Source organism: Salmo salar, chromosome ssa21 (genome assembly GCF_905237065.1).
Source record: "Salmo salar chromosome ssa21, Ssal_v3.1, whole genome shotgun sequence".
In the NCBI taxonomy this organism is placed as follows: Eukaryota; Metazoa; Chordata; class Actinopteri; order Salmoniformes; family Salmonidae; genus Salmo; species Salmo salar.
The window spans coordinates 27,369,490-27,381,497 of NC_059462.1; the positions used below are offsets into that span (position 1 = coordinate 27,369,490).

Sequence of the window (12,008 nt, forward strand, 5' to 3'; positions counted from 1 at the left end):
AAACTTTTCTGTAGTAGAGATGTGAAGTATATAGCAGTAGTGCACACATTGAGTGTACACTTAGTTGTAGTGCAGATGTTGATTGTACTTGCCTGCTCCAGTTTGCTGTAGGGTTCTGTAGGTCCGTCCAGACCGTTGTCCAGAGAGGGTTGTCTGCTCAGCCCCCCTCCCACCTCACTGAACATGGCACACTTCTCCAACAGACTGTCCCTCTTAGAGAGGGACATGGACAGGGGGGTGCTACATGGTAGGGGTGGGGGTAATAGGATTACTAAGGGTATCATTTGCTTTTGAATACTGATATCGAAACACACTTGAACTATAATTAATGCATAATATAGATAAGTGAGGTCATATGATCATTTGATGAATTGATAAAAACTCACAGGTTCTTGACGGGGATGGTGTGGTCGTGTGCACCTCCATCATAGTGCTCATCTGAAGGGGGCGGGGGCACAGAGGGGTCCTTCAGTCTCTCTACCCAGCATTCCTCTGCTCTCAGCAGCATAGCCATGATGGGGTCAGATGCTGCTATGCCTGGAACCAGGACAGAGAGCAAAGGGGGTTAAGAGAGTAACCACTAAGGGTAGCCACTTGTTTACTGTTGAATTAATGTTGGTAATCAGTTTATAATAGCAATAAGGCACATCAGAGGTTTATGGTATTTAAACTTGCTTAAAGAAGCAGTCCGGGATCTTAAGAACTTACAAATTCATAACCTATTGTACAAATTTGAATTTGTAACATTTCATACGAATTGCACCAAAAAAAGGTAACATATAAGCAATGGATGACGTAGTACAGAATTGTCGGGGACTCGTTTTGGCTCGTGAACACTACTTTCAAAATGACTGGCTAAAATCTCTGGAGCATGACTTTAATTATAGTGGTCAGAAGACATTTAAGTCACTGATGGTAACTTTCAGTGCTTTCAATCATAGAGTGCTTTAAATTAGCCTATATCTAGTTTGCAAAGATGTGGAATGTTGCGTAGACATTGACTTTGAACACCAGCCAATCAACGAGACACATGAAATGTCCTCCAAGATCAATACGCTGAACATTAATGACAAGTAATATAGACGTACCATCCAAAGCTCTGAATCATTCTAGGCTAATTCACTAAGGGCCTCGTTCTAACCCACTGACCCCCCCTCACATCCATATGGATGTGCCTGTGCAGAGTGCAAACCCCATGGACGACCTATCCATCTGAGCTTCAGAGACAGGGGGAGTGAAGATACCCTCAGTCTTTAATGAGGTCTAAAAGGGCACAGGGGAGGAGTATGGCTACTGTATATCCCCTATTTTATTTCATAGAGAGTGACAACCCCCTAGACACCCATATTCCCCCCTCTCACACACACACACACACACACACACACACACACACACACACACACACACACACACACACACACACACACACACACACACACACACACACACACACACACACACACACACACACACACACGTTGGGGGGGAGTCTAAGTGAGAAATATGTGATTCTCTCTGTCTCCCTGTGGTGTCACATCTATCCCTGAGTTAAGCCTACATGTTAGAATGGACTATAGATTACTGCTAGAGAGTCTGTGGTGTGATTAGACCAGGGGAGGGGATGGAGTAAGGAGGGGGCTGCAATAGGCCTACAGTATCTCACACTATGATGGGGAGGTTGGTATGGAGAACATGAGTCTCTCTCCTCTGCTTCCATAAGTGAGGTCCACTGATGTTCAATGCTTGAGACAGTCTTTACATTACACACTACAATTACAAAGTTTCATTAGCCATTCTCTGGGGGTTTCAAAGACATTGCAATTCAACATTGCTGTGGCATTTCTGCTAACACATTTGGTTGCTAAGAAGCACCTCTTGTAGTATGTTGTCCATAGTAAGGCTGGAATGATACCAATATTGCGATAATCGTTAGCATCGTGGCAAGGAAACAAAACACAAAGCGGATTTCACTTCTTCAGGAAAATAGCCCTAATGTTGGAAACAAACATCAGTTATGTATATTCCAAGCACACAATATTTTATATACAGCAGGCTTCTGAGATTGGTCTGCTTCGTGTTTTCATTTTTGCCATATAAAATATATTGCGAAAATGGTATCGTCACAGACCTAGTCCATAGCAGCCCAAAGAACAAAGTCTATTTTCCCTGAGGAGTTGTATGCTAGTGTTGTTCAGCTAAGGAGTCCAGGGTAAAAGACAGGTAAGACATAACATCAGCACCAGCAGGAAAGGGTCTGTTAATAGATACATCTCTGTAGACAGAGAAGATAGAACCCAAATGAGCTCTAGTGTCTGTGTGTTATCGCAAATAGTGAAAAGGAGCAGTCTCTCAACTCCTCACACACACACACACACACACACACACACACACACACACACACACACACACACACACACACACACACACACACACACACACACACACACACACACATGCATACACACACCCATGCATACACACACCCATGCATACACACACATTTAGAGTAAATGAGAAGGAATCATGTTAGTGTGGTCATACTCTCATAGTCTCTTCTGCTTCTATACATAAATGACAGATAATTCACTTGAGTAATGATATTCTACCTTCATACCCATTATGGAATGAATCAAATTAGTTCTGATGATTAATTCTGAACACCTCCATTCTATTCTCTCAGTGTGTGTGTGTGTGTGTGTGTTTGTGTGTCCAGAGAAAGAATCAGGTAGAGTGTGAAGTGTTCATTTTATGTTTGGTTTATGGATGAGCTTGTCCTCATTGGGCAATGACATACAGTGTCTTCGGAAAGTATTCAGACCCCTTGACTTTTTCCACATTTTGGTACGTTACAGCCTTATTCTAAAATGTATAAAATATTTTAAAAAATCTCAGCAATCTACACACAATACCCCATAATGACAAAGCGAAAACAGGTTTTTAGAAATGTTTGCACATTTATTAAAATGCTAAAACATAAATACCTTATTTACATAAGTATTGAGACCCTTTGCTAAGAGACTCGAAATTAAACTCAGGTGCATCCTGTTTCCATTGACCATCCTTGAGATGTTTCTAAAACTTGATTGGCCTCCACCTGTGCTAAATTCAATTGATTGGACATTATTTGGAATGGCACACACCTGTCTATATAAGGTCCCACAGTTGACAGTGAACGTCAGAGCAAAAACCAAGCCATGAGATCAGAGGAATTGTTCATAGAGCTTCGAGATAGGATTGTGTAGAGGTACAGATCGAACGGTACCAAAACATTTCTGTTGCATTAAAGGTCCCAAAGAACACAGTCACCTCCATCATTCTTAAATGGAAGAACTTTGGAACCACCAAGACATTTCCTAGAGCTGATCGCCCAGCCAAACTGAGCAATCAGGGGAGAAGGGCCTTGGTCAGGGAGGTGACCAAAAACCTGATGGTCACTCTGACAGAGCTCCAGAGTTCTTCTGTGGAGATGGGAGAACCTTCCAGAAGGACAACCATCTCTGCAGCACTCCACCAATCAAGCCTTTATGGTAGAGTGGCAAGACGGAAGCCACTCCTCAGTAAAAGGCACATGACAGCCCGCTTGGAGTTTGCCAAAAGGCACCAAAAGACTCTCAGGCCATGAGAAACAAGATTCTCTGTTCTGATGAAACCAAGTTGGAACTCTTTGGCCTGAATGCCAAGAGTCAAGTCTGGGGGAAACCTTGCACCATCCCTATGTTGAAGCATGGTGGTGGCAGCATCATGATGTGGTTTTTCAGCAGCAGGGACTGGGAGACTAGTCAAGATCGAGGCAAAGACGAACGGAGCAAAGTACAGAGATATCTTTGATGAAAACCTGCTCCAGAGAACTCAGGACCTCAGACTGGGGCGAAGGTTCACCCTCCAACAGGACAACGACCCTAAGCACTCAGACAAGACAACGCAGGAGTGGCTTCGGGACAAGTCCGTAAATGTCATTGAGTGGCCCAGCCAGAGCCCGGACTTGAGCTTGAGCTCAATCATCTCTGGAGAGACCTAAAAAATAGCTGTGCAGTGACGCTCCCCATCCAACCTGACAGAGCTTGAGAGGATCTGCAGAGAAGAATGGGAGAAACTCCCCAAATACATGTGTGCCAAGCTTGTAGCGTCATACCCAAGAAGGCTCAAGGCTGCAATCACTGCCAAAGGTGCTTCAACAAAGTACTGAGTTAAGGGTCTGAATACTTATGTAAATGTCATATTTCAGGTTTTTAAGAAATTAGCAAACATTTCTAAACCTGCTTTTGCTTTGTCATTTTGGGATATTTTGTGTAGATTGATGAGGAACAAAAACAATTTAATCAATTTTAGAGTAAGGCTTTAACATAACAAAATGTGGAAAAAGTCAAGGGGTCTGAATACTTTCCAAATGCACTGTATAACCTCCACACACACACACACACACACACACACACACACACACACACACACACACACACACACACACACACACACACACACACACACACACACACACACACACACACACACACACACACACACACACACACACACAACCACACAACCACACAACCACACAGTCTTGTGGAAATGAATTGGTTAGGTTGTGTGTGTTGGTTCCGTTTCATCAGAGTGATCACTAGAACAGTAGGCTAGGCAGACAGCTCAGCTGGACCAATCAAAATATGTTTATTTGTTTCAATACCACATGCTTAAATTGAGTATGTGTGTGTGTGTCAGTGTGTTATACCTGAAGGCTTGTCTTGGTTGCAGTTCAGGAGAGTTGGGTCTGCTCTGTGCTTCAGCAGCTGGCTAACGATGCTTGTCTGCAGGGAGAGACGGACAGACAGAGACACACACCTTCATTATTTCAGAGAAAGAAAAAAAAAAGACATGGAACTGCATTAGATCACATTTTGCATGCCTTCCTCCCCAAATGTCCTTGCTGTGGCCCATATCTACAAAAACAGCTGTCTGAAATGTAGCTGTCATCATCTCCTCTCGCCCCCAGTCTCACCCTTCTGTCTTTCTGCCTCAGATCTCTTTATTTTCCTCTGTTGCCCCATATAGTTACTTATTTCACTACAAGTCTAGCCCTATTACTCTCTACACCCTCTGTCTCTCTCTCTCTCTCTCTCTCTCTGTCTCTCTCTCTCTATGTCTCTGTCACTCTCTCTGTCTCTGTCTCTCTCGCTCTCGCTCTCTCTCTCTCTCTCCCTCTCTCTCTCTCTCTCTCTCTCTCTCTGTCTCTCTGTATCTCTCTGTCGCTCTCTCTCTGTCTCCCTCTCTCTGTCTCTCTGTCTCTCTCTCGCTCTCTCTCTCCCTCTCTCTCTCCGTCTCTCTCTCCATCTCTCTCTCTGTCTCTCTCTCTGTCTCTGTCTCTGTGTCTGTCTCCCTCTCTTGGTCTCTCTCTCTCTGTCTCTCTCACTCTGTCTTTCTCTCTGTCTCGCTCTCTGTCAATTTCAATTATAATCAATTCAAAGGGCTTTATTGGCATGGGAAACATATGTTTACATGCCAAAGCAAGTGAAATAGATAATAAACAAAAGTGAAATAAACAATTAAAAATGAACAGTGAACATTACACTCACAAAAGTTCCAAAGGAATAGAAACATTTCAAATGTCATGTTATGGCTATACTGTATACAGTGTTGTAACCATGTGCAAATAGTTAAAGTACAAAAGGGAAAATAAATAAACATAAATATGGGTTGAATTTACAATGGTGCTTGTTCTTCACTTGTTGCCATTTTTATTGTGGCAACAGGTAACAAATCTTGCTGCTGTGTTGGAAAACTGTGGCATTTCACCCAATAGATATTGGAGATTCTGTCTCTCTCTCTGTCTCTCACAAAGCCTATTAATCTCCACCCTCTCTTTTTTCCCCCTCCCTCCCTCCCTCCCTCCCTCCCTCCCTCCCTCCCTCCCTCCCTCCCTCCCTCCCTCCCTCCCTCCCTCTTTTCCCCCTCTCCTTTTTCTCTTCCCCAGGGTTGCGACTAGCAACACCTGTGTGATATGTGAGGTTAGAGATGTGTGATCTGTGATTTGTGTATGTGTGTGTTATATAAAGTAGGTGTAATGTGTGTAATGTCTGTGATGTGTGTAATGTATGTAATGTGGGTAATGTGTGTGATTGTTGATTTGTGGTGGATGGCATGCCCGAGGCAGCATGTGAGAGATTGTCTGTCAATGCCTGATCCACACACACACACGCATGCATGCACACACAAAAAAATCACAATGAGATAAAAATGACTAAGCTCTCAGACATGGCCATGCATCAGAATGACACTGGTCTGTTAGAGCAGTGGTCCCCAAACTGTGGGGTGTGCCCCGTAGGAACTCAGTCCGGCATCAAACTTACTCTTGAAAGTTGTAATAGCATAATGCAAGGTGCAATTTATAAATTGAGTAGTGCATCATCAGTTCCTTTTGTCATGTTAGTCATTACATACCTTAGAGAGATATCTATAACTTGTCAGAAAGGTCCAGATCAACTAGCCCATGTCAGCTAACCTGTTTTTATTTCATTTTTTGTTGTCGTTGTGGGGGTCAGGTGAAAAAGTTAGCGAACTCCTGTATTAGTGTGCATCATAGCTCTGTGCTATACTGACTTGCTACAGTACATCCTCCTCTACTCCCACTCAGCACTGCTAGAGATCAGAGGTACATGAGAGTGTGTCTTTTATTAAACACATTACTTATGGTCTGTCTAGAGAGGATATGTATATACCATTTTATCTATTTATTGCTATCATGCTATAAAATCAGTTTTGGAGTAAAGTATAGAGTGACTCAGCATATTCTACCACAGTGTAACCTATGAGTGTAACCTGGATTCACATTGGTAACAGCTGACCAGGTTACAGGCCACAGTTTGTCCACAAGGTACACCCTCACATACTCCACTCAACACTTTATAAATGCTCCCCCATCAGGTCACTATCGCCACGGTAGTGACCCCCTGGCTGGGGTAAAATGTCAGATTGAACCAGGGAAATGTCAGGGAGACGTGAAAGTGAGTGAAGGAGAAACTGAAGCCTAATAAGCAACAGTAATAGGGTACAGTCCATGGGAGTCACTTACCCAGGATAGCGAAATAACAGCCTATTACGTGTGCTAGTGAAATACCGGCTATGATTACGCAGGGTTCACTGAGTTTACTGTATGACAGTATGAGCTAATGTTACTGTGACTCAAGCAAACACCACCTAGCAACAGTATGACCCGTAAACAACCGAATACTACTGACCTCCGTTCAGTACTAGAGGTGGAGTTAAGAGACGCATGAAACACAATTGTACTTATAGGGTACAGTTTTACATCCTTTTGAGTTTTTAATTAGTTTACCTAGTCTAATTACGTAACCATTTTACTTAACCTATAAAACATACTCGTAATATAAAGTGTTGCAGAGATGAGGCTGTTCCCTTCTCTCTGAATGTGCCTGTTGATGCTAAAGTGAGTGACAATGCTGCAGATATACAGTATGTGTCAGTGTGTAGTTGGTATGCAGAGTGCCAGCGCCAGGCTCCAGCGGGTAGGGCTCCAGCGGGTAGGGCTCCAGCGGGTAGGGCTCCAGCGGGTAGGGCTCCAGCGGGTAGGGCTCCAGCGGGTAGGGCTCTAGCGGGTAGGGCTCCAGCGGGTAGGGCTCCAGCGGGTAGGGCTCCAGCGGGTAGGGCTCCAGCGGGTAGGGCTCCAGCGGGTAGGACTCCAATCGATTCTCTACTTCTCCCCTCCCCTGTCACTCTGCACTCAAATTCACTTATGTATGCACTCAGATAAACTGTGGAGTTTGAGAAAGAGAGGGATGAGGTATCGCACGGCAAGTGGTACCGATGTACCAAGTCTGGAACAGCTTCTTCCCCCAAGCTATAAGACTGCTAAATAGTTAGTTAAATAGCTAACCAATAGCTACCCGGAATATCTGCATTGACCATTTTGCACTAATCTCTTTCGACTCATCACATACGCTGCTGTTACTGTTTATAATCTATCCTGTTGCCTATTGACTTTATCCCTACCTATATGTACATATCTACCTCAATTACCTTGTACCCCTTGCACATCGACTAGGTACTGGTACCCCGTGTATATGGGCAAGTTATCATTACTCATTGTGTTTTTATTCCTCGTGTTATTATTTTTCAACTTATTCCTCGCGCTTTTATTTTTCAATACTGTCTTTTGTCTCTGCATTTCACTGTTAGTGTGAACCTGTTGTTTAAGAAGCATGTGACGAATACAATTTCATTTGAGATAGTGACGGTTGAGAGGTAACAGAAAGGAAGACTTTACTGTAAAACACACTATAGAGAAAAAACCTGGCCTGGGGGTAGTAGAGGAACAAATAAGGAAAAAAACTGTTCTTAATATGAATAAAATCTCTTTGTCAGCACCCCAACCGTGCTGCCCCAGAAATGTAATTACATATTGGACCATGTCAGCAAGATTTTAACACGACCGCTTCCCTTTTCCTCAAAGCCCCCTATCTGTCTACCCAAATCTCCCTCTTCCCCCCCATCCATATCCTGAAATCAATCTCCTTCCCTGTGAGAAACACCATGAAATCGCTAATCTAAAAGGCATTAATGAATACATGCAGTGCCGTGCCAGCACTTTGAGCTAGTCTGTTCGATAGCTCCCAAAATACCTGTTTATCAGCAGAGAGACAGACAGAGGAGATTTCTGCTATACAACTTATCTTCCCATAGGTCTCAAAATGAGACTAGACAAGGTAAACAAATAAAAAGCCAGTAGCCAATACTGGTCAATAAACTAGCCAGCCAATACTGGTCTAAAAACTAGCCAGCCAAAACTGGTCTATAAACTAGCCAGCCAATACTGGTCTATAAACTAGCCAGCCAATACTGGTCTATGAACTAGCCAGCCAATACTGGTCTATAAACTAGCCAGCCAATACTGGTCTATGAACTAGCCAGCCAATACTGGTCTATAAACTAGCCAGCCAAAACTGGTCTATGAACTAGCCAGCCAATACTGGTCTATAAACTAGCCAGCCAATTCTGGTCTATAAACTAGCCAGCCAAAACTGGTCTATAAACTAGCCAGTCAATTCTGGTCTATAAACTAGCCAGGCAATACTGGCCTATGAAATAGCCAGCCAATACTGGTCTATGAACTAGCCAGCCAATACTGGTCTATAAACTAGCCAGCCAATACTGGTCCATAAACTAGCCAGCCAATACTGGTCTATAAACTAGCCATTATTGATGCATTCCCGTACGTTTTATGGTTGAATATCATTTTAGAAAGTTGTTCCTTCGCTAAACAAAGTTTTGTTCACTTTCCCTCCGTGGATCTGACACGACTGGATATGTGAATGTACAGTGATATGACAGTACCTGTCCATATTTGGCAGCCAGGTGGAGAGGTGTCCAATAGCCGTTGTCGGAGGGCTGAGGGTCCGCCCCGTCCTCCAGCAGCACAGACACCACCTCCCTGTAGCCACTAGCACACGCTATGTGGAGCTAGAGAGAGATGGAGAGAGAAGGAGAGAGAGAGAGAGAGCGTTAAAGAAACATATTACACAGACACATCTACTGTAGACAGCCATTAAAATAGAGTGAGAGAGCAAAAAAGACAGAGAGCAAGATAGATAGATAGATAGATAGATAGATAGATAGATAGATAGATAGATAGATAGATAGATAGATAGATAGATAGATAGATAGATAGATAGATAGATAGATAGATAGATAGATAGATAGATAGATAGATAGATAGATAGATAGATAGATAGATAGATAGATAGATAGATAGATAGATAGATAGATAGATAGATAGATAGATAGATAGATAGATAGAGGTAGATAATAGAGGAGTACTGTAAGCACCACAGGAGGTTGGAGGCACCTTAATGGGGGAGGACGGGCTTGTGGTAATTGCTGGAGCGGAAGAAGTGTAATGGAATCAAATACTGTACATTCCATTTTCTCCGTTCCAGTCATTACTATGAGCCGCCCTCCCCTCAGCAGCCTCCACTGGTAGGTACTCACCAAAGTAACCCCGTCGTTGTTGCGTTGGTTGAGACTGACCCCGCTGGAGACCAGCTGTCGAACATCAGACAACATGGTGCTGGGCCTCTGGGTACGCATGGTGTGCATGGACGACACATCTATACCTGGAACAACAGAACAAAACACACACGTTAGTACAGCACACACACACACACGACATTAACAATGTCTCCGTAGTCTGTACCAATCACAATTATCATGGGAGCCATGTTGGTTCTGTGTGTAATGTCTCCTTGAGAATCCTTAGTCTCCTTTTCAAAGTCAACAGACTGTCTTGGAGACTGACAGACAGACAGAGGTCTAAGAGAGGACGAAGGTCTAGCAGTGCAGTCTATCCCTGGCTAAAGGGGATCGATGTTCTGCTCTGATCTCCTCCACCCTCAAATACTCACAGGGGACCATTGTTTTGGTTGCCGAAATGATACACTAGCTATATATTATAGATCGTCTGTGTTTCTCTCTAACGATCACTGTAATATAGAATATTTTTGTCCCTTGGGCTTTGATTACTATAGGCAGTTGAGTCTTATACGGTATGCTCAATTCTAATTAGTGGAGTGCATATAGGAATGGACAGGGAGAGTCCATAGGGCATGTGCCCTGTACGAGAGATTGTAAGAGAGACTTGAGGAGGGTAACATAGCCATGTTACTAAGGCAACATAGACTTCTAGTGTGACATGGGAGTGTGCCACAGCAGGAAGAGGATCTCTCTCCTGGCTGGATGTGAGCATGAGGGGATAGAGACCACCTATAGGCGATTTGGGATGAGGGGAGGGGCTGTGATGCCATGGGGGAGCAAGGGACTATGCTGCGTATTTGAGTATTTTCAAATAGACAGCCAAAAACAAGTACTTTTATTTGAGTATTTTGAACGGTTATTTGTAAAAAAAACAACTAAATAACAATAAATCGACTAATTTGTGTTTGAAATTATTTTCAAATACTTATTTCAAATGCTATTTTCAAATATCTGGGTGCATGGGAGTGTATCTGAGTATTTCCAAATACATTTCCAATATTCATCAACCTTTATTTGAAGAAAACTTTTAAAAAATGTATTGAAAAGTAATTGAAATATCTGAAATAGTATTTGAACCCATGTCTTCTCCCAACACAGGTCACAGGCAGGTGGGGCTGAGGTGTGCGTGTGTGTGTGCGTGTGTGTGCGCGTGTGTGTGCGTGTGTGTGTGCGTGTGCGTGTGTGTGTGTGTGTGTGTGTGTGTGTGTGTGTGTGTGTGTGTGTGTGTGTGTGTGTGTGTGTGTGTGTGTGTGTGTGTGTGTGTGTGTGTGTGTGTGTGTGTTTGACTTCCTCTGTCTTAGCCCTACTTAGCCCTACTCATTCACACCTACTCATTCAAGGGTTATATATTTGAGATTCTTCAAAGTAGACATTCTTTGCCTTGATGACAGCTTTGCACACTCTTGGCATTCTCTTAACCAGCTTCATGAGGAATGCTTTTCCAACAGTCTTGAAGGAGTTCCCACATATGCTGAGCACTTGTTGGCTGCTTTGCCTTCACTCTGCACTCCAACTCATCCCAAACCATCTCAATTGGGTTGAGGTCAGGTGATTGTGAAGGCCAGGTCATCTGATGCAGCACTCCATCACTCTCTTTCTTGGTCAAATAGCCCTTACACAGCCTGGAGGTGTGTTGGTTCATTGTCCTGTTGATAAACAAATAATAGACCCACTAAACCCAAACCAGACGGGATTGCATATCGCTGCAGAATGCTGTGGTAGCCATGCTGGTTAAGGGTGCCTTGAATTTAAAAAAAAGTCTCCGACAGTGTCACAAGCAAAGCACCATCACACTTCCTCCATGCTTTACGGTGGGAACCACACAATGCGGAGATCATCCTTTCACCTACTCTGCGTCTCACAGAGACACGAGCGGTTGGAACCAAAAATCTCAAATTTGAACTCATCAGACCAAAGAACAGATTACCACCGGTCTAATATCCATTGCTCTTGTTTCTTGGCCCAAG

General features: G+C 43.5%; 1 protein-coding gene across 1 annotated transcript in view; it reads right to left on the reverse strand.

Moving 5' to 3' along the window:
- Window positions 1-12,008, reverse strand: part of LOC106582129 (unconventional myosin-XVI) — a 174,611-nt gene that overhangs the window by 118,094 nt on the left and 44,509 nt on the right. The window contains 5 exon segments of the mRNA XM_045704630.1: window positions 93-240; window positions 387-537; window positions 4,730-4,805; window positions 9,346-9,471; window positions 10,000-10,124. Of these exon segments, the coding sequence (XP_045560586.1) occupies window positions 93-240; window positions 387-537; window positions 4,730-4,805; window positions 9,346-9,471; window positions 10,000-10,124 (626 nt within the window).